Source organism: Hydractinia symbiolongicarpus, chromosome 8 (genome assembly GCF_029227915.1).
Source record: "Hydractinia symbiolongicarpus strain clone_291-10 chromosome 8, HSymV2.1, whole genome shotgun sequence".
Lineage (NCBI taxonomy): Eukaryota > Metazoa > Cnidaria > Hydrozoa > Anthoathecata > Hydractiniidae > Hydractinia > Hydractinia symbiolongicarpus.
The window spans coordinates 4,520,209-4,543,825 of record NC_079882.1 but is presented as its reverse complement, the minus strand read 5'-3'; the positions used below and the strand labels follow the sequence as shown (position 1 = coordinate 4,543,825).

General features: G+C 37.9%; 1 protein-coding gene across 1 annotated transcript; it reads right to left on the bottom strand.

The window, feature by feature from the left end:
- Positions 1-2,202: 2,202 nt before the first annotated feature.
- On the bottom strand, positions 2,203-17,379 carry LOC130654779 (stromal membrane-associated protein 1-like). Its single transcript, XM_057457402.1, has 9 exons — positions 17,138-17,379; positions 7,398-7,531; positions 6,446-6,531; positions 6,035-6,170; positions 5,864-5,962; positions 4,339-4,500; positions 4,101-4,242; positions 3,796-3,938; positions 2,203-3,393 (listed from the first exon to the last, which is right to left on the bottom strand). Exons 1-9 carry the CDS (start codon positions 17,250-17,252, stop codon positions 2,917-2,919), a joined length of 1,494 nt encoding a protein of 497 aa, XP_057313385.1. The 5' UTR covers positions 17,253-17,379; the 3' UTR covers positions 2,203-2,916.
- Positions 17,380-23,617: the final 6,238 nt, after the last annotated feature.

The following is a 23,617-nucleotide window of genomic DNA, read 5'->3' as shown; positions in this document are numbered from 1 at the left end:
GGACGTGGTTATACTGCAAAATCTTTTAAGAAGATATCCTGGCATAAATCTTACCGCGAACGGAGAGTTTGACAAAAGTACGGAAGATGCGTTAAGGTATTTTCAAAAATCCGTTGATTTGACACCTGTTGATGGAGTTTTGAATCCTTCAAGTGGAGAAAAAATCATCGAATTGTTGATGCATGATCAGTATAAGGACGATGGGACGATTCCTGATTGGTGCAAGTATAAACTGCATGTACCTATCCACCGCGATCGGAATATCGAAACAACTGCCACATTGTACGCAGGGAACGGGGATGTTTTATACAAATTCACCATTCACACTCGCGGTGGGACAGGAACAAAAGGAAACGAGTTGAACCAACTGACAACGAATGGCAATACACCGACAGGATTAAGCACATTTGATTTGAATTCAAAGGAACCTGATAAGTTGGTGAAGTCGTTTGGACCATACCCAGTTTTGCGCGTCGTAAAAGGTATAAAAGGGAATTCAGCAATTGGAAAAGACAACTACACTGGTATAGATGGACGTGATACTTTTCTGAGTAACTATAGAACTGGGATTTTATTGCACACTGGCCAGTGGGATGGCTGGCATGAAGGGGAACCAATGCCAAATAGTCATGGCTGTATGCATGTCGCCCCGTCTGACCAGAAGGCCATCGTGGACATTTTAATAAGTAAAACTGGTGCCATTGTCAATGAAAATCCGTTCGGTAAATTACCCTATCCATACAAGCCACAAGGAATTATTTCAATTGAAGAAATCGATTAGTTTCTTAGAAACTATGGCTGATGTAAATATAAGATACCATTATAATTATAATTAGGGAAAAATGTGAACTAGTCATTAATGTCGTATTATGTTACCCCGGAAATTAAGTGGTTACAAAATAGCAACGCTAACGCGAATTGGATCAAATCTCGACCTGCTGCTTAAATGACACAAATATTTAAAGAACCTATTTGAAATTTGTATAAACCTTAAAGATAGAAATTTTTGCGAGATTTTTCTCCAAATTTGTTGAGAAGTGGTTAAGATTTTAGGATCGTTATTCATGAACTTTAATTGGTGCAATCTATGCATTCTCGTCCCCGTCCTCTTTTAAGATAAACCCCAAAAAGTAATTTTCGAGGTTGGTTCAGGATGGTCATTATTCTTAATTCTCTATTGTTTTTAACTTGTGATTCCTGTCTTATTCTTAAAGGATGTTCTTGTGGCGTGTGGCCTTGTGGTTATGGAGTTCGCTTCGCAATCACAAGGTCCGTGGTTCGGTCCACAGCGCGGGCATGTTTAGCAAGTGTCTTCATCACAGCTACGGGTCAACCCCTGTCATGTATGGGAAATTGGGTAGGCAATGCTGGTGTATACCTAATGCATATATTCAGAACACAGGACCCACGTTGATAACAGTGTTCCCAACCATGAAGTGGTTTTATCCTATATAAATATTCGGAATAATAATAATAATAATTAAAAAGAAAAAGCGTGCATACTGAAGGTTTGGAAGAAGCTGTGCGCATCCATTTTGAACACCCACAATACAGACTCATAACCAAACTAAAAATATCTTAAAATTGGAGGAGTTGGATGGATGAAAAATATAGCGGGTTCGCGGGTCCTTTCTTTGACAATCTCGGAATGCAAAAAGAGTGGCATACGATTTTGACGAAAGCTAGTGATTTTGGAGTTTGAGTGAGTTTGAAATGTGGGATATATCTTACCTGCATTTAAAATTAAAACTCACAACGCTTACACGTATCAGGGGAATGATGATGAACCCGTTAATTGTGCCAGTTTTTTACTTCCTACTATTTCCAATGAAAACCTTTTTTACAAAAGTTCACAACAGGCGACGCAAATTCCTACATTTTTTTCAATAGGTCTACGTCAATCTCGTCCCTAGACAGTTCTTTTTGTGTTGAAAAAGCGTGAATGCATTATTTTTCGATTTCGGTTTACGCGGTCCTGTAGGAATCCGAAAATGAAATTTTGCGATCTGACAAAAGCGAAAAAATAACGAAATATTTCAATTTTCGACTCCACTTTTAAAAGTTTGTTTTTAAAAAAACAGAAATCCCAATTTAATCAATCTTTAAATTAATTTCACACCAAAAAAAAATTCACTTAAAGTTAATCAGCGTGCGGTAAAAAAGATTTTATTTGTGAGAATAATTAAAACAAAACAAAAAAGCTCTATGAAATTTAACATTCATTTCCCTGCAACCAATCGAAATTTACAAATTTAAAGAAATATATAACAATGTTAGTGCTTCTCAAGTTCGTCTCAATAAACCCGCTAAAATTGTTCACACGTTCACTTTAGGCTAACAACAAAAACGTTTGATCAAAAAAAAATATTGATTATCGATGGAAAATAACAATGAAGTAAAATGCTACAAAAATCAGGTTAAAATGCAAACATAATAGGGGGATTAAAATCTAAAAATAATAAATGATATGCAGGAAAAGAGAATTATCATTGGATGGGTTTGAAATTCACTTCACTATACAACTTTGCGTAAAATTAACATTAAAAGGCTGTAAAGTATTGCGGACAAAAATTAATATATGAATTATTGTGACATAATTTATGTCAGTTTGTGCATAATTGACATAATTTATGTCAGTTCATGCAAAAAGTGCTGTTAATGTTTCGATACGCAAATATATTTTAAACACGAATAGGCGTTCGAAAACAGTTACAAACAGCAAATTGACTGAAATCTCAAATTGTAACAAAATCCTTAGCAAACCCTCAAACCGCAAAAATAACTGAAAATTGACACTGAGCTCTCAAAATAATTTGTCGTAAAATCCTTAGCGAAGTCGAAAACTGCAAATATCTATGCTACAATTATTACTGCCCGCAATAATTTATAACCTTAACGAAATTAAGCTACAATTAGTTAATTCCACAGTTGATTATTCATTGTATGTCCCATACTATTCATTCCACTATTCATATTAAAGTTCATCGACACATTACCGTTAGCCCGTAACTGTTGTTGTTGCGCCATTCCTCCAGACAAGTTTTGGTTAGCTGACCAAGCAGTGTTCCCCATTACATTTTTTCCCATCGTGTTACCTACATGACTTTGTTGCATGTTGCTTGGGAAGGATGGACGATTAAACCCTCCCACTTGCTGATTCATCACATTACCGTACATATTTGTGTTGTAACCTTGCTGGGTGAACTGGTTCGCCGCATTAAATCGTTGATTGTAATTACCTTGAGGTTGGTTAAAACCTTGATTGTACCCTAGTTGGTTATAACCTCCTTGCTGACCAAAGCCTGTTTGTTGCTGATTTTGCTGTTGCATCATGTGCATTTGGGGACCAGTATTTAAATTCATGTGCTGCATTTGTGCGTTCATATGCGTCATCTAGAAAAGGAAAAACAATAAAGGTAAAACACACTACGACACAATATGTATTTCAGTTCACAGGTGGTGTCAATCATTTATTCTATTCCTAAAACAATACTGCAGTAATATCATTTCCCTTTTTCGATATGATTGTTTATCATGTCGTGGATCCTCCTCTCATCATCGGGCAATGCGAATTAGATGAAACATTCGAATGTCTCGAAACGTCGCAGAACGTAAATCCTCAGGTTCACGACATGATAAACAATCATATCGAAATAGAAAATACTGGACTGACAAGTCAAAATATTTTCAGAATCATTTCCCTTTCCTTACCAAAAAAGGATCCCCCTGAAAATCCACCAATATATCAGAAGCTCATACATGGCCTTATTTTAGGGTAAGTGTAATTACTCATACCTGGTTGGGCATAGTCTTCTGAGGGTATCCTGCGTACATTTGTTGTGAAGGCATTTGTTGTTGATTCATATAGACACCACCTGGTACACCAAACATTTTCTGTTGACCAGTGTTCCCACTCGAATACAACGACATTATAGATTCTAAACCAAATGAGATTATTTCGTTCAAAAACTTTTAAACTCCATGAAGAAAAAAAAAGGAAATGTAAAGATTGTAGAATAAGGAGAACACATCCAAAAAAACTACACAAAAATACAAACAATATCAAACATATCAGAGAATTAAATGTAAACTGCACAAACCTTTTGTTGATTTTGGCGATTCGTTTTTTACTTCACTATTTTGAAATGGGTCGTTTGTACTGTGAGTTTGCAGTAAACTATTTGACTGATCATTCAACTGAAACGGATCTGGTGCTTGTTGCGTAGGAACGGGATCAGAAAACTAAAAAAAGGGTAAAAATATCTTGGGCGTTAGATATATCACCATAGCTAGATGAATTTACTCTAAATTCACACGTGTGATAAACAACACACTTACTAAGCCGAAGTTGAGTAAATCATTACTGCTTGCAGATGGTTTTACATCTGGTGTGGTTGGTCCAGGATGATCCAAGGACAACAAATCATTCATCGAGGAGCTCTTTACTTGATGATGTGCAACTGACAGTTTTGCTGCAGATGCAGGATTTTCTGTGGCTTGCTGAAAAACACAAGATGTAGTCAGTATATTATTCATAACAAAGTAAAGTTTTTATACAATAATAATATTAAGCTCCACTGACCTGGAGAAAACAGAAAAGAGTAAAATAAAAAGATATTTAATATTTATAACTTCCAACAAGCGACTAGAGCTGGAGATGAATGAGATGTTAGGGTGAAAGGAAACGATGACTTTAAAAAATCTCGTGAAATCAACTGATCAAATTAAATTTTGATCATTTAGCCAAACCTTTGTAACTTGAATTAACAGTTGATTCGAGTTGTAGCAATGTATACAGAGGTTACAAAATAAAGAGTTCAATGGAATCTATTATATAAGTCTGTACTTAAAAAACTCACATTTAATTATTAGAGGCAGCATTCAACAAGAGAAAAAAACAGAGGTAGAACAGAAGAAAAAACAGAGATTAAAGGACTTTTTTTTCAGGTTTCCAAGAACTAAATACATTTTTCAAATTTGCCAGTTCTTTCAGGGAGTGGTCACTCCAGTACACACTTTTCAATAAAAATGGGGTAAAATAGCTTCAGCCTCAATATGCTTAGCATTTTGAACATCTGAGCATGGATACATACTTATCTTCAACAATATTTTAAATACGCTAGCAAAATTTTTTTTTCACATATAAACACTTATTAGAGCCTTAAAAGTGGCAATATAGGCAAGATTATAAGTTTTTACATGTGTCCAATGATTAATTGCAGATGCTATTAAGATATAAACAAAATACAGTTGGTGCTGCAGCATGTGTAAAACTGAAATTTTTCAGAGAAACCACAATCCGCCTTAAGAAACTGTGAAATACTTATAGAAAAAGTGTGGCAAGCTCTAAATATTAGGCTTGCATATTGCCCAGCGTCATAGTATATTTATACTATTGTAGTTAGTTTTGACGGTCAGAAAATAATGCTTACAAAAAAAGATGTACTAACAGCCCTAACATAATATGGTTACATTATTTCTTTAAGTCATAGTACGTTTTTTAATATGCTTGGTTTTCTGTACATTTTTAGCCTCCTTGTACTTATAACGTAAAAATTATATAAAAAGTTCTACACATCTTGTTATAATTAAGGCCTAAGGTTAAAATTTGGATAAAACTTGAGCAACTAACAACTGATCCTGGATAATTTACCCAACCACCTACAAAACAGGTCTTGAAAAGAGTCTTTTTTCTAATAAAAAACACTAAAGCACAGAGTAAGGTGGGCTTAGTTTTAGTCTTAAAATTCTTTACTTTTGTATGTCTTTGCTAAGACCGGCCATCTATTGACAGATAAAATGTAAAAATAAAATAATAAGTATCTTCATGATGCATGCAAAAACTATAAAAGCTACAACTTACATTTTGAGAAGCCATTGTTAAGATCGTGTTGTTGGGTTTCTCTTCAACTACTTTCTTTTCTGGTCTTTCTCGTCTTCTACTGGGATTCTGTGATTGTGCCTGGAATATACATCATATTAATATTTGGTGTACCTAAAACATGACATTGACATATCATAATTGAAACCACACCTTGTTTTCTTTCTCTGCAGGTGCACTGGTCCCTCCAAGTTTATCTAATCTTGTAGTAGGGTTAGGCTCAGGCTCGCCATCTTTCTTCTTGTATAACTTTTTCTCATATTTATTTCGAATGAATGATTCAACAGCACTGGAACTGTTAAGGAAACATTCTTAAATTTAAGCAAGCGCAATTTTTTAGTGCTACCACTTTACGCCTCTTCTAAAAGCTTTGATGTTTTTCTAAATGGCTACCACTGTTCTTTTAAATTTGCTATACTTAACAGAGATTATTTTTATGTGGATGCCAAATGTTAAATGACTTAGGCTTTCTTTAAGTGTGGGCAATATAATCTAAGTAATGGAAGTATGTGTATTTCTTATAAACCAATTCAAAACAGAACGATAAACAAAATGAAAAGATACTGATTGCCTTGAGGTCTAGTGAAATCCGTTGGTAAATAACATTCATAATATTCTGCAGCACGTTTATTTCCCCATTTCAAAATGTGCTAAAACAAAAGAAAAAATCAACTAAAAAAAGCTATAAAGGGAGATTTAACATCAAATGCAAGTTCATTTTTTTGAGAGTGCAATAGAATAAGGTGTGCTACTAAGATGCATAATTCCATTTTTTTTAAGAAGCTGACAAATGTAAGACACCTAAAAGCAAAATTAAAACATTTGACATGTGCCTTTTGCAAAACTAATTTTATTCATATTCCCGGAAAATTGTTGGCAGATAATCTTTACAAAATTTTTGAAAAAACAGAAGATTTTTTCTTCTTTTTTCTCAGTTCTCAATCATTGTCTATGCGAAAAAATTCCAGAAATGAGAATTCTCAAAAATAAATCTTTTGCGAAATTAATAGAAATGACTTATTAGATTAAACAGATTTATTTTTTTCCTTTTTTTCTCTTTTTTTCCGGATAAATAGAACTTTTTTTGGAACATTTCACGAATATATTTGCAACCCAGTGCTAACTGCATTAATTGCTTTACTTTCCATGTCTTCGTTATAGGATTAAGATTGTTGGCGATGTTAATATTCAGGTTTTTCTAAGAAAAGCAATTATGATAATTTCCCATATGGGCTGACAGTACAAATAACGGTCACAGAAAAGATCTTAGTGATGGACTTTTTTGATATTGCGAAAATAATTAATCATCTTAAAGTAGTTAATAATTATGAACCTGTGAAGCAAGATAAGTAAAGGCTACCTTATCTTAATAATTAGACCTGAAATAAATTTGCAAATTGCATTTTTTAGATCTTGCAAATATAAGTTTTCAAAAAAATTAAATCAACTCAAATTAATTAAAGTATTAAAATATTACCTGATTAAGATATAGCAGGCTTGCTTGTATGTTACTTACCTCTATTTGTTCAGTACTCCATGAATCAAGGTCAACTGATTTTACTTTTGAGATATGAACACCTAAGTTGCGATGTATTCCAGCACATCGTATACATATAAACACACCTAAACTCCAAGAAGCCCATCTTGGTCCTATATAACCAAAAATTAAAAGATAAATCAGGACATTCTTACTACCCTTAAAACACGAAAAAATACATTAGCATGTATAATGCATGCATTGACATAATCATTTGTTTACCCTCTGCTAACCATACAATTAAAATATGTTAGACGTCACGGGGGTAATTCTTCACTTTTTATTGATGGAAAATGAATTGAGTATATAGGGTTGCTTTAGTCACTGATGAAAGGAGGGAAAAAGGGGTATTCAAAAAGTATTTTCATTTAGATATTTATCATTCTAAAAGCCTTATTCCCACTGTTTGCCTAAGTCCACTTTTATCGCACTTGGTACTTCATCCTTCTTTGCTGACAGATAACGCTAATACAAAAAAAGTCATTCGCCTGCATAACTCTCTGACCTTTTTCCAAGCAGAATCTATCATGTAAAATACAATTCATCAAACACCGCCTCACTAACTAACAGAACACCTAAGTTTTTAACTATGCCTAATAAGCCAATGTTGTGTACATCATTGAAGCCCCAAATACTTTGTCTAAAGTGTCACCTTTGCAAAGCACACTTTTCTTCCTCTTATACCACTCCACTTACATGTACCCAGCCTGACATAAATTGAGTTACAACCAACCCCTTTCCAGCAAACTCAACAAGACCACTTTTAAACTTTAGGGTCACACTTGATTTCAATACTGCATTCATTCTCAACTCTTCATCTTCTGTAGCCACTTCTTAAGCTTCTTAACTATATAATTCTTCATAAACCCTGGTATGAGAACCAAATCAGCTGCCATATATACATTTTGGATAAAAATTGTTGCAGATCAAAATTGTGGCGACAATTATTGCAATTTAAAAGTGAAAAAGTAATTTTGGAACATAAATTATTGTGATTTCAATGCTTACTATATATTTTGCGAGTTTTTGCCGTTTCAATAGGAGTTTCCTAACATTGAAATTTTTTTGTATGAATTACTATTAATTAAATTTTGTGACATTAATTTTTGCATGTTTTTTGCATGTTTTCAATAATTTTACGACATAATTATTGCCTTTCACAAAGATAGATTGTGCAATTATTGCGATTTTGAGTCAAAACTGCATTAACTTTTGCCCCCAATAATTTTTACCACTGTTCCAACAATTTGTGTCCTTAAAATAACTTCTTTTAACTCCATCAGCAGCATTTCTAAGACTATAACAAAAAAAACAACAGAGGAGTAACTACAAAACCATGATGTACAACATTAACGGTAAATTCATAACAATGTGTAGCGTTAATTAACTCCTAGCATTGCTTTACATAGACTATACCATCTTGACTAGTCACTTGTGAGGGTAGAATATTATTATGTAACTTATAAACTCTTATGAAGGTTAAAATATTATGTAAAAACAATTTATATGATCATAATGTCATAAAATCAGTGTTGACCCCATCAAAAATATGTTATTATGTTTATGTCCTCCAAATGACCCATACGGTATATTAGTATGTTGGAGAAAAACCTGAAGTAATTTAATCCATGACTAAATATCAACAAAGTTTCCAAAATCAATATTGGTGCCATTTATTTTTTACATCTGACCAATTACAGTCATCAGAGTTAAACATCATCATCATCATCATTCTCGGCTTAACGTCCGTTCTCCATGCTAGCATGGGTTGGACGGGGTATATTAATGACCCTCTTCCAATCTGATCTATGTGTTACTTTAAAGGAAGAAATTTTCGCGATTTTGCGAATTTTGGCCAAAATCGCGAAAATAAAGTCCCGCGAAAAAAATCAAAAGGGGTCGTTCGCGAAAATAAATTCCCGCGAAAAAAATTTTTTTGCAACATAACAAATACCTTATTGGGGAAAAGTTTGAGAAAAATGTGCAAGGTTTTATTTATGACACTTCTCACTCTAAAAAATGAAAGCATTAGGAAGTAATAACGTAAACAGTTCTTCGATATCTTTTAAAAATTTTCTTTTTGTTTTGTTTAATCTATTACAATTACTGTTTCGGCTTTGGCGTCGTCCCTGTTTTGTTTATTGTGATTTTTTTGTTGGCGACGGAACATAACCCTTATGTCCGGGATATTCTCATTGACGTTTGTTGTGGTTTTTTTCTTCTTTCTTTTCGGAGCAGTTTCTTTTTCTGGTGGAGAAGCATTAGTAGTTGAAAGTGCTAGAAAATTTCCGAGAATTTCTTCATCTTTTGGTTCGATATAATAATCATTCAGCAATTCTTTATAACGATCCAAAATCATGTGGTTTTTTATTGTAGCTGGCGTTCTCACAGTGACTTCACATGCGATTTCCAATCCTCCTTGAACCAATGGAGATCGACGATAATTTGTTGACGTTAGAGTAGCCGTAATCCTTGCACCCATGTCTAGAATAAACTTTGTTATCCTAGAAATTTCTCTGGGTAAGTGTCCCACTGTTGTTCCAGAATCGCACTGTTCGGTTTTTATAGCAAACAGATCAAATGCGTTGTCTTGTTCATAATAGCAATTAAGTGTTTCTTCTTCTCTTGGGAACCATAATCTCTGATAATAATGGAAACCTCTTACAGCTGAAGAAAATTTTAAAATCTTTTCTGTCGAAGACATGATGCAAGAAAGTTGTACACATAAGTGATGACAAAGATGTTTGTCGTTCGATTTTGTCTAAAAGAGGTGTCTGCTAAATTCGAAACCGTCTAGACTGATTCGATCCAAACATAAAAGAAGAGGCGTATTCGAATACACACAAGGATAAGTCAATTTATGCCGGGGGTTATGTTGTTCTAAATCTTAATTCTTTAGAATATAAACATCAAAGACGTTTTTTTTACCAAAATACATGTTTTTTTTTTAAATTTAGTTTCGAAATGTTTTTGTGAGCTTTTCTTCTTTTTTATTAAGATAAGAGATGCAAACTATATTTTCAAAAGAGATTTTCACTCTATCAATACCCTCGGTTTGCAATCGAAAAAGTATTTCACATAATTTTTTTTGTTGTGTTTTGTTTCTGTGTGATTTGAAAAAGGAAACAAACAGTTTTTTGGATGAGAAGGATCAACCATGTCTTTCCTTCAAAAAGTCAAAAGCTTAAAAAAGCTTTAGAAGATAAGCTTAAAAAAAACAGTCCTGCAGAAAAGAACATTGCTCCTCCTGAACCTTCTGCAGGTTAGTGTTATATTTTTCGTTGCCAGCAAAAAGCTCTTGTACCAAATGAATTATCATGAAATTATTGCAGGGTATATTTTAAAAAATTATTCTACAAAATCCTTTATTTTTATTTTTAGGTACTACCTCTAAATCCTTGCCTGAAGTCGATGGCCTCGGTGAAGTTGATGTGCAAGCAATCTCGGAAAAAGCTAAGGAGGCAAAGGAAAGAAAGACTTACTTAAAATGGCAACCTAAAGACCGATTTACGATTGGCGACTACGCACGTAAAAATGGCAACAGTGCTGCGCTACAGAAGTTCAAGTCGCAGTTTCCTGGGCTCACAGAGAGCACAATTCGATCGTTCAAAGAGAAAGTCGTGAAGGAGATAAAAATCGCTTCGAAAGAAAAACGTGAAGTTGTGAAATCTGTGTCCAAATACTCAAAGCCAGTAGGTCGTCCACTGCTACTTGGAGAAATTGATGGAATGGTTCAATCTTACATCAAGGCTGTTAGCTCCCATGGAGCCCTCGTAACTTCAAGCTTGGCCAAGGCTACAGCCAAAGCTCTTATGTCAAGGTATCCGGGCGCCGTTGGAAACATTGATGTCGATTCATCAAGTTGGGCAAAAAGCTTATTCAAGCGTATGGGGTTCGTTCGGCGGATGAAGACTTCTTCGAAGGTTAATATTCCTGACGGTGCCAGGAAAGAAATGGAATTTTTGTTTCACCATGAGATCGTCACCCTTATTGAAAAGCATAACATACCACACTCCATGATCATCAACATTGACCAAACACCCCTAAAATATGTCCCAACTGGTAATTTCACCTTAGCCAAACGTGGTTCAGCGTCCGTAGTCATGGAAGCTGCTAGCGACAAACGATCGATTACTGGAACATTTGGAATAACGTTTACAAATAAGTTTTTGCCTATCCAGCTGATCTACGGGGGAAAGACGGAACAGAGTCTACCTCGCTTCAAGTTTCCAGACGGCTTCAGTTTGAGTGCAAACCCCACTCACTACTCTAACACGACAGAGTCAATCAAAATAATTGAAGAAATCATTTCGCCCTACCTAAAAGAAGAACGAGCAACACTCAAGCTACCTCCTGATCAAAAAGGATTGCTTATCATGGATGTATTTACTGGCCAAATGACGAGCGAAGTCCTCAATAAGATCAAGGAAAACCACATATGTGTCGTCAATGTACCAGCAAATATGACCAAGTTTTATCAACCATTAGATTTAACTGTCAATGGACATGCAAAGCGCTTCTTGAGAAATAAATTCAGCACCTGGTACGCTGATCAAATTTCAAAGCAGCTTAATGATGTGGTCAAAATTGATGAAGTAGATGTTAAGCTGCGTTTAACTACTCTCAAACCCCTACATGCTCAATGGGTTGTCGACTTTTATGATGAGATGACTACCAGCAAAGGAAAAAGTATCATTGAAAGTGGATGGAGAGCAGCGGGAATTACTGATGCGATTCAGCTGGGTAGCAAGAATCTCCCTCCAATCGACCCATTTCAAGAGATCGACCTGTTATGTGAAAGCAGTCCAGTGGAGAACCAGCAGCTTCAATCGGTTTGTGGTTTGACCTTGGAAGAAAAGCAGATTGGATACTCTGAAAGAGCCGCCGACAACGAAAATGACGATAGCGGTGAAGACGACGAAGATGAGGATTGTGATTTTGTGTGGGAAAGATCTGCTTTTGACGCTTTTGAAAGCATGGAAGATGAACAATGACACTGTTAGAACAAATATTTTTGTTACTCGTTAATACGAAAAGCTTTACCCTGTAAAACTTGTTTATATATAGTTTATTTTGTGTTTTGAAAAAGTGCAAATGAAAGAAAAACTTACATTCTCAAATCAGCTGTCATTTATATAACTGCTTTTTGTATAAAAAACACGTTTTTTATAAATTAGGTACGTATAAAAAATTAAAAATGTCTTCGTTCGCGAAAGTTTATTCTCACGAAATATTTTAAAAATAGGCCATTCGCGAAAATTTTTTCTCGCGAAAAATTTCGAAAGTGTTCATTCGCGAAAATATATTCCCGCGAAAAATCTTAGGAGAGGCTATTCGCGAAAATAAAATTCCAAAAATTTCGCGATTTTTTGGCCTCGCGAAAATTTCTTCCGCGAAAATTTCTTCCTTTAAAGTAGATCTAAACTCAACTTCCTCTCTATCAAGTCTGTCCTTATAACCTCCTGCCAAGTCTTTCTCGGTCTGCCTCTGGGCTTTGCCCCAGGAACTATCAAGTCTCTACACTTTCTTACCCAATTATTCTCCTCCATTCTTTCCAAGTGCCCCAGCCAATTCAACCTTCTTATCTGGATAACATCTTTAATTCTACAGAGACTTAGCCTGCTTCTTAGCTCATCTGAACTCTTTCTGTCTCTCAGACTGGCATTACACATCCACCTAACCATTCTCATATCATTCCTTTCTAAACGGTCAAGATCTTCCTGCTTCACTGCCCATGTCTCACTACCGTACAACATAACACTTCTTACACAGGCCTCATACAACCTACCTTTTACCTCAATTGACAGGACTCTGCTAGTCAATAAAGGAAGTAACTCTCTAAACTTTTTCCAAGCAGAACCTATCCTGCAAGTAACACTTCTTCCAACACCCCCTTCACTGCCCAACATATCACCTAAGTAACAGAAGTTCTTAACTATCTCTAACGAGCCACTGTTGTACATCATTAAAGCTGGAAATACTTCATTCTCTATAATCTCACCTTTGCAACGCTTGCATACAAACTGTATGCCAGCTCTTAACCTTCCACTAATACTACTGCACTTCTTATGTACCCAATGCTTGCAAGTCTGACAAAAAATTGAGTTACTACCAACCCCTTTCCTGCAAACTCCACAAGGCCACTTTCCAACTACAAGGTCACACTTGGCTGCAATGCTACTTATCATGACTTTAGACTTTGCTGTGTTTACCTTCAGCCCTTTCTCTTCTAGTCCTTTCTTCCACTTCTCAAACTTTTCAACTAATTCTTCCATCGACTCTGCTATGAGAACCAAATCATCTGCATACAATAACTCCCATGGGCAACCTGTTCTGAACTCCATCGACAGCGCTTCTAAGACTAGAATAAACAACAAAGGACTAAGTACAGAACCCTGATGTACACCAACATTTACACTAAATTCATCACTAAGTGAATCGTTAATCCTGACACGACTTCTAGCATTGCTGTACATAGACTGAACCATTGTAACTAGCCACTCATCCACACCTAATTTTTTTCATAGCCCACCAAATAACTTTACATGGCACTCTATCAAAAGCTTTCTCTAAATCTACAAAGGCAAAATAGAGATTCTTTCTCTTTCCTAAATACTTTTCCTGAAGCTGTCTGAGTAAAAATATTGCATCTGTAGTGCCACGCCCTGGAACAAAACCAAATTGCATCTTATCTATATCAATTCTTTCTCTAAGTAACTTATCAATCACTCTTTCAATAACTTTCATTACTTGATCAACCAACTTCAAACCTCTATAGTTACCCCTTTCTAATGCATCACCCTTGCCCTTGAAACAATTCACTATTACACTCGACTGCCACTCACTCGGAATAGCACCATCCTTTATAATCTGGTTAGCAAGACTTGTAATAAGCTCAACTCCAATATATCCAGATGCTTTTACCATCTCTGCAACAATACCTGATACTCCTGCAGCCTTGCCAATCTTCATTTTCCTAATAGCCTCCACTACCCATTCTGTCTTGATCTGCATGGCTGGCCCTTCTACGACATCATCATCAGACAAATTATCCTCGTCCCAATCAAACTCAGTGTTAAGCAACCTCTGATAATGATTCTTCCAAGCTACCCTTTTCTCCTCCTCTGTGCTAGCCAAAACACCTTCATCATTACGTATACACTTCTCACCTACAATATCTTGATTAGTCTTCTTCATTTGCTTTGCTATCTTGAATACCTCATTGCGCTGGTCTTCCCTTCTTAACACATCTGCAAATCTGTTTCTCTCTGCTTCTGATTTTGCCTACACTGCTGTACGAGCCCGACGCTTAGCTTCTAAGTAAATATTTTTACTACCACCTGACTTCCACTCTTTCCAAAGTTTCCTCTTTTCCTTTATACACTGGTCAACCTCATTATTCCACCACCAGGTCTGTCTATGTCTAGCTGGTCCTTTCGTCCACCCACAGGTATCATCAGAAGCTTCTAGAAGACAATTCTTCAAAGTAGTCCAAGTACTTTCAACATTGTCACTATCACATTGACTATTGTAGGCTAACTGCTGAACTTTTGCACTAAATTGTCTTCCTACAATCTCTTCCTTCAGCTTCCAGACTTTTCGACGGGGCCTGTACTTTCTCTTGGCTTCTCTGACACTCTTCAAGATAATATCACAAACCAGCAACCTATGCTGGGAAACACACTCTTCCCCCGATATAACTTTCACGTCCTTCACCACTTTCTTGTCTGACTTTCTAACCAAAAAGTAATCTATCTGTGTCTTACAACCACCTGACTCATATGTTATCAGCCTACTCTGTCTCTTACTGAATGATGTGTTGCAAACCAACATGTCCGTTGCCATTCCAAACTCAAGCAATCTCTCCCCTTCCTTATTTCTGCTCCCAAATCCATAGCCTCCATGCACACCTCTATAACCTTCAGATGACTTCCCAACATGACCATTAAAGTCGCCGCCCACCATGACAAGTTCAGTGTCTCCAAACTTTGATGTGACTGCTATTAACTCATCATAAAACTTATCTTTATCTTCCTCACTGAGTCCACACTGTGGAGCATAAACTGACAGAAAAGTGACAATCCTATTACCTATCAAAAACTTTATCACTATAATACGACTATTAACACGCATAACATCTATTACTTTTTCTACCCACTTCTCTGCAACGAATATGCCAACTCCTCCATATCCATCACTATTACCAATCCAAAAAAGCTTATACCTTGCCCTCCTACCTTCCACAAATCTCACTGAAGCTCCTCTCCACCTAACTTCCTGAACACAACACATATCAACAGATCTACGTTCTAACATTTCAACTACTTCACCTGCTCTACCTCTCAGAGTACCAACATTTACACTAGCCATCCTCAACCTAGTGTTATCTACCTTATGATGTGATAGCTGGGTAACGGTCTGACGATGCTCACATCTGACATCTGTCCTACAGTGCGCGACACCTTCACAACTTAGAGTTCCAGCCCCGTTTACGCAGTTTGTCTGATTAACTATTCTTACGGCCATTAATAAAGAGTTTTGGCATTGTTTTAGAGCTGGATGCCCTTCCTAGCGCCAACCGTTCACAGACCGGACTGGGTGTTTTTTAAAGTGACACCATCACTATGTGGCATTTCATGGGACTTCCACAATCGCCCCTTTAAACTAAGGTATGGTGGAGGACGTTCAACTCCTCTCTTGTCTCTTAAGGAGACCCTTCACCTAAACAAGAGACAATAAACCCAATACTGTGTAAAAAAGCCCTGCCAGTAATGGAGTGTGCTTACTTATCTTAGTAAGATTAAAAGATTCAATTTTTTTTGTTTCTTCCTTGGCAATCAGTTTTTTTAAGTGGCTCTCAAACCTATTACCTGGGCTATTTCCTGCTTAGTGAAGATCTGTTAGCATAAAAAAATCCTTGGAACAGGATTGAAAGTTGTTATGTTAAAGGGAACCCACGGTGTAAAATGATGTTGGACTTATATTATAGAGCTTAAAGAGTTAGTTAACAAGTCTTTTTAATTTTTTTAAAAAGCTCTTTTCGTTCTAAGATATTTATATACATTTTAAAGAATTCAATTTTTGTGTTTGTTTAATTTCATTGTATTTAGTTTAAACCTCGTCATTATAAAATACTAGTCGGTGGCCCCTGGATAAATCGTTGGGTTCACCCATCCTTTATTTACAGCTTTTCATGTATCTCGCTACTGCAGTTACTTTTGTGTGACAGACAGACATATGGACGGGTATTATATACCCGACGGGTATTACAGACGGGTACTATAATATAGATTGTTACAAACATGCCAGAAGTTGTGCTTCAATCTGGTTTTGAGTATAAGGCTGGACACCCTGACAAGTGCTGCTAATTTTTTTTATAGTTAGCTATGAAACCGAATTTATATTTGCTGATTTAGAAAATTTATTATGCCTAATTATTTGAGAGATGTGTGTATAACCAATGCCTAATATCAAATTTTACTAGCAAATTATTTAATCATTGAATAAAAAATCCAAAGATCCTTATTGACGTATCAAATTTTATAAAAAAAGGCACTGCTAACAATTCTATCTGCCCAGAGTACTGCATTGACAGAGAAAATGTGAATGTGATCAATCAAAATAGTCGAAATAATGTTGCTATATGAGAATTCTGTATAGGATAGTGGAGAACTGGATTAGGATATAAGTACTAAATTAGTTAATACGACTTCCCTCACCTTTAGCCAAACAATCAGCGCATGTTTTGTTAGATGTCGCTTTAACCAATTCCCTGAGAATTGCGTGATGCTTTTCTTTCTGGGCCTTTAGAGCTTTTTCAGCTCTTGTTGACATGACTCAATCCACAAACTATTTAGGCACCTGTCATATGTCCTATAGAATATGATTCTTATCATACGAAGGGTGATAAATAGTTTCGATCGACTCAAAATTATCGTTGGGGTGAATAGCGAATTTCCAATCTGTGGCCAAGATTATGTGATAAATTCCAGTCCGGAAATTTAGAAACTCATTTTGCGGACCACGCGTCACGGGGACCATAAAGCAGGCAAAGGAAAAAACGGTTAGTGTCGTCCACGTATTGGAAATATATATTCAACATGCGTTAGACCTAAGTACTTTCCCATATCTTGTGGAGATAATGATTTTTATTCTTTATATTCCCCGTTTTCAGCACACCATAGCCTAGACTCTAAACTAGTGTAGCATGGAGCCAACCTCGTTCCCAACGCCTGTTGTCTCTTTTCCATAACCGGAGAGAATATAAAATGTTCCTTCTGGCGCAGTCGCGTGCGCGAACGCAGTGACGTCACAGCAAGTCCCTGAATATCCAGTACCCTGCGGTACCATGCAGTGTTGAGCTAAGGATTTCAAGGATATATCCCTATCATACAGCATTGAGTATGGTTAATTCCATAATGTTCAATGACGTCATAAAATGCAGCAAATGAGTTTAAAATTTCTAGCGCAGAGAGAATTCCCTATAAAATGCTGACGTCATCAAAAATCAACGCATGCACAGTAAAGACGGGAATAACTGTGTAATCTTTGGACTTTGTTGAAATATAATAGAGATGAGTTGGTTTCACAGTATTCCGGACCATGCCAAGACGCAGGACATGTGCAACAAAGCCGTTGGGGAGGAGCCCCATCTACTCAAATATGTGTTGGATAAGTTCAAAACGCAGGACATGTGCAATAGGGTCGTTGAAAAGTATCCCTACCTATTCATTTATGTCCTAAAAAGGTCGTCGAGGCGAGGCATGTTTAACGAGGTGTTAAAAACTGAGGACACATGTGTTCAACATAATCTATTCTCAAAAATAATAATATTTACAGTTCTTCTTTCGCACTTGTTTTCGACATGCTCTCCATCGTATAGCGTGTACTCCATCGTAGTGTGTTCGCTATAACATGAGGCTGTTGAAAAAGATCCCCTTATGCTCTACAAGGTGCCGGATCAATTCAAAATGCATGGCATGTGCAACAAGGCCGCTGAAAAGTACGGGCCGGTGCTCAAATATGTCCCTGACAAGTTCAAGACGCAAAACATGTGTAACAAGGCTGTTGAAAAGAATCTCGGCGCGCTCGAGTATGTACCAGATTGGTACATACAAGACATGTGCAACAGGGCCCTCATCGTAGAAGGCCTTCCCCGTACCGGAGGCGCCTCGTCAGATTTGAGAGGGGGGGGGGGGGAGGGGGGCGAGACGCAAAAGGAATTTTTAGGGCTGGATTGAAACGTTATCTTACAATTTTTGTTGTATGATAATACTACTAATAAAATGTGTATTAACTGTCAATCAAAATTCAATAGCTTTGGAACTGTGGTAATCATGACATTTATAGCCGGTATTGGTATCTCCCTGCGCAACGCCATTAGCGGCATGCCGCTAAAGGCGTTGGCCATGATACAAGAATCGGAAAGGGAGAAATATAATAGGCAGAGGATTCAAGACCTATGGGATCGTCTTAATACCTAGAATATTAATATAAATGGAACAATGTAAGGACTGTGAAAGGGTACTTGACGAGTATGATAGATGTACCTGCGGACATAGGTTTGTGTTAAGCGGTAAAATGTTGTGTAGGTACTGTTGTCATGAATATATCACGTATAATGGGGGCGGCTGCGCATGTACAATGACATGCAATTCTCTGAAGTCGTTCGAAATATACATTAAACAAGATGCTACAATTTGAGAATGAGCTTGTCAACCCCAAATTATTCTACTCCTTTGCTACCAAGGGGGCGGAAATCAACGATACCAACATGAACTACCTGACAGTGTCAGATTCTATTCCTGCCAATGGGGGTAAGGATCAACGGCATATAGTAGGGTACCATACGCGGGACCTTGTGGTAGCCCTCAGTGTAAAGACACCTAAAATCTGGTCCTCACATGGAGTGACCCAGTACAACGCCAATGCAGTAGCAGCGATGAGTCTTAATTGTGAAGAGTACCCCGATTGGGTTGCGTGAAGCCTGTGAAAAGGACCGTTACGTGAACGCTACACTCAAATACTACAAGGATACGATCACAACTAAATTCCATGGTATGCCAGTACCCTACAATGAACCCTGCCAAGCCAGTGCTATCCTGGCTATTTCATCTGTGTATGTGCAAGACAAAAACTATTACCCTCAGGTACATATTACAGAATGTCAATATAGGAACTTTAAGAAGGAATGGCACGCCATGTACAGATGCTTGGCTGCATATTTCACGATAGTTGACACTACCCTCAGAAAGAAGAAGACTACAGTACCGATGAGCCCTGGTAATGCAATACCTCCCTTGCCCATCAGGTATTTCAGGAAGTTTCCAAGCCTCTCAAGCTGTTCCTCCACAAATCCTTCACCTCACGCGGCACTTCCCCCGGCAGCACCTGCCACTGCACCCTTTCCTCCTGTAACGGCAAGTGCAATGGTGGAAACCAGTATACCGATAGCAGACACTATACTAGCTATAGTCAGACCCTGCTCCCGGAAAAGAGTTTTAAGCTTTTCAAGCAAGTCCATGTCATCTCCGACAATTTTTATCAACTCAGACTTAATATTCTTCAGATGTTTAAAAATCTCGTAGGAAAGCAGACCCTGTCTACCCAGTGCAACCTTCCTATCATTCTTCAATTTATCAATCTCAATCGCAAGCTCGCAATGTCCTGAATCCTTCGCACCCCGGCCTTCTGCTTCTTGACTTCTTTTAGACGAAGCTCCTTTTTATTTATTTCAATACCATATTTTAAAATTTTATCTTTCACTTCCCCGATGTTCTTCCGCAAGGTTTCAATTTCGGATTTTAATCCTCCTATATTAATATCCTCCTCATAGTCGATGCCAGCAAATGAGGTATCTACATTTTCATCTGAATTATCTCACCCCCCCCCCCTCCTTCACCGGGGTCTCCTCTTCACCCCTATTCACAAGGACATTAACATCTCAGATAAGAATCTAGGCCTCTACTTTACAACCCTTGTTGGGCGTGGTAGTGACAATCTTTTTAAAACCCAATTCCCGTATGAAATCCACCCCTTATAATGGCCCCAGCGCTTTGTAAATCACCAGTATCCTTATATATTTCTATGGTAATATCTGCGCCCCTAAAGAAAAGACGTTTTCCTTCTAAACGAAATCTATCATAGGGGATCACATAGACTTCCACCACCCTCATCCTCGGATCCTTTCTAATTTGATCGTATAATTCGCCGACTTTCTGGCCGTAGCCGTGGTGTCTCCATGCTGTTGTTGTCCCGATGTTGCTGGAAGTTGATGCGTTTAAAGGCCCTGCTCCGTTGATGGCCTATCTTCCTTATCACCCCTATCATCACTACCTATATCATCCTCATGCATAAATAGTGGATTTTTAGTAATTTTATTAGAATATTTCCACCTATATAATAAACATAAGCATATTCGGAATGATCCTAGATCCATATGCGGAAAGTAAGCAGCTCCTAGGTATGAAAGGCAGAAATCAGAGGGTCCAGATAAGCCACATACCAAGCATGATAAACGAGGGTGAAGATCTGTATGTTGATTTTCCAAATATGCCACAAAATAATGTCATTTTTCCAGGAAGTCTAAAGCTCTTATTTGACCTGACGCAGCATTATAGGCAAAAGTCTGGTAAAAAATCTACGTATAACGCTTAATGGCAAAGAAGTACAGAATATATTGGATTACAACATCCTGGCAGTGTACCGAGATCTCTGGCTACCCAAGTTTGATAGGGACAACAACCTCATTCTCGCAGGCATCAACCCCAATGATGGTACCATCAGAGCCCTGCAGGTCAAAGCCAGCGATCACGTAGGGACGGATGAAGAAAATGCCATCGTTGCGGCCTATGGTAACATCTTTTGTATCCCCATAGGCAAAATGTTTGAATTGACAAGGGACTTACCATTCTATCCGGCGGAATTTCACGATGGACTGCAATTTGCCATATATTTCGCAGCTCGTGCCGACGTCATCAAAGATGCAGGTACAGCAGCCTCAGGGAGCACGGAAGCCAAGGCAGCAGATGCCGCATACAAGATTACCAACATCAAGCCCGAGTTTGACAAGATCACTCATGAAGGCCTCGCGAGTGCCATGACGTCCCGGTATGTGAGATTGGCCCTACCCTGCGAACGGATACTCCGTAGTAAAGTAGTCGTTATGAAAAAAGCCGATACTAGTTACAACCTCCAAATTGACACTCCTGCCAAGACCTTGAAGAGTGTGTTGCTACTTTTCATAGACCCCGAAAAAGTTAAGCCCTATGTCAGTGTCAATAAGGTGTTCTGCAATCCGAAAATTGAGAGTATTGATATAACAGTTGAAGGAGAACCTAATGAGCTCTACTCTCATGCCATGCTTCCCAAGGACCACCTCGAGCAAATTGACAACATTTTCGGTGCCCACGATAGTAGCGTCACAATTGGGCAATTCTTCAACGAAAGGTATGCGTTATTCATCGATTTCCGGGCCTCTCCCGGTGATATTTTACATGGTAGCGGAAGGCCCCTGAAACGCTTGAGTGATGCAATCAAGTTGTATATGACCAAAAAGGCTGATAAAACCGGTGATTTTAGGTGTTATGTGTATATAATACAGGATGCCCAAATGAACATCTTAGATGGTAGGATCGATCGTGTGGACTACTGAAATAAAGATGGCAACGATAGCTGTGATCGTGGTCGGGGCTGCAATCAACGGATTGGCGTTCAGTGGGACTAACGTCTTGTTTTCTAAGCTCTCGGGGCACGGTGAGGCAGAACGGAGGCGTCATGATGAGGCTGTTTAAAAGCTTAACGAAGCCCGGGCGGAGTGGATACGTGCACCATCCGGATGGTACGTGCTAAGCCTTTTCGTCTTGGTATCCATGGAATGGAATCTTCCACCGGGATGAGTAGACTCTCAAAATCTGCGTAAATAGCAAAGGGTACTTTGAATTGTTGTTGGCCATCCCCATAATATAGCCATTTTCAGCCTCTGTTGGCATCGTAATTGTAACTGACACGTGATCCTGGCAACATCTATAGTGCTTGTCCCTCGATTCAACTGTGGGAAAGCCCTGTAGGCAGTTTAGACAAAAATGCATTGCATTCCTATTTTTTGAGGTCTTCTTGCCTCGATAGACTTTTAACGGCCGTATAATGACTCTTTATCATCCTTGATAAGCAATAGAATCACCACCTTAGTACGTCCGTTGCGCACTGATCGGCGTAGGATGTTGATCTTCTTTTCCTCTATATACAAGACGTTCACCGCAATGTCAGAGTTATTTGCCTTAAATTTATATATGCTCTTGGTGCTGATTGGGAACTCTATACCCTCCCAGTTATAAAGGTCTACATAGGGTTTCAACTTGTCGATCTTTTGTGGGTCTTTTTCAATCTCCTCATGATGTAAGGATGCCATTATACTCCACTTGAAGCACTCCTTACCTTCATTTTTTAGGTTAATAATTGCCTTCTTTGAGGCTATCCATTTAAGTAGTTCGATGTACGAAGAACCTCTTGTTAGTCTCAATTTGTGGAAGTGTACGTCGAGGTGTGATTTGAGAGATTGTATAGCCACTTTGGAGTAATGCCGGATTTTCCACATGTGTTTTAACCTGGGTCCTATCCAGCACGTCATCTACGTCGTTACCCTGGAAGACTGACGTCATGTTGCTAGTGAATACCTTATTGACCTCGATATACTCCTCATCGCTGGCCTCCTCCGGATTCGTCTTCTACTTCTTCCCCATGATCCATAGGAATATCCGTACCTTCGCTGAGCCTATATCTTCCACCTGCCCTTCAACCAAGGTTTTCACGTTGGGCCTTACCATCCCTATATACCCGTCGACGTCTGCTCCTCCTATGCTGGGAATTCGGAAACTTTGATACGTCCTGTTATGAGCATGTTTATGTTCCTGTGGTTGAAAATCTTGCCCCGGCTGTTCGTAGAGATTGTCTTCCCCGGTCTCTTTTTCCACCTCATCATGGAGTGTAGGCTTTGTGTTAGCTGCCCCGTTATAGAGATTCATCACCGTACGTTTGATGGTGGCATTTTTGGAATTTCAAGAAATGTTTTTAGTAAGTCTAATAACTTTAGTGGAAATTTTAAAATATGGATGACATTACAAACTGATCCTTCAAATTCCAGCTCAAAAGTACTGAAATTTTTACTTTCTTTTGTCAAACAGTAACTTCCAAGAATCAAG

What these genes read in the sequence shown, in the direction of transcription:
- LOC130654779 (XM_057457402.1), bottom strand. Translation starts at nt 17,252, where the DNA reads ATGTCAACAAGAGCTGAAAAAGCTCTAAAGGCCCAGAAAGAAAAGCAT. An exon ending in CGCTGATTGTTTGGCTAAAG is followed by an intron (nt 7,532 to 17,137) that starts GTGAGGGAAGTC and finishes TTGGTTATATAG; the next exon opens with GACCAAGATGGGCTTCTTGG. An exon ending in TAACAATGGCTTCTCAAAAT is followed by an intron (nt 4,501 to 5,863) that starts GTAAGTTGTAGC and finishes TGTGTTTTTCAG; the next exon opens with CAAGCCACAGAAAATCCTGC.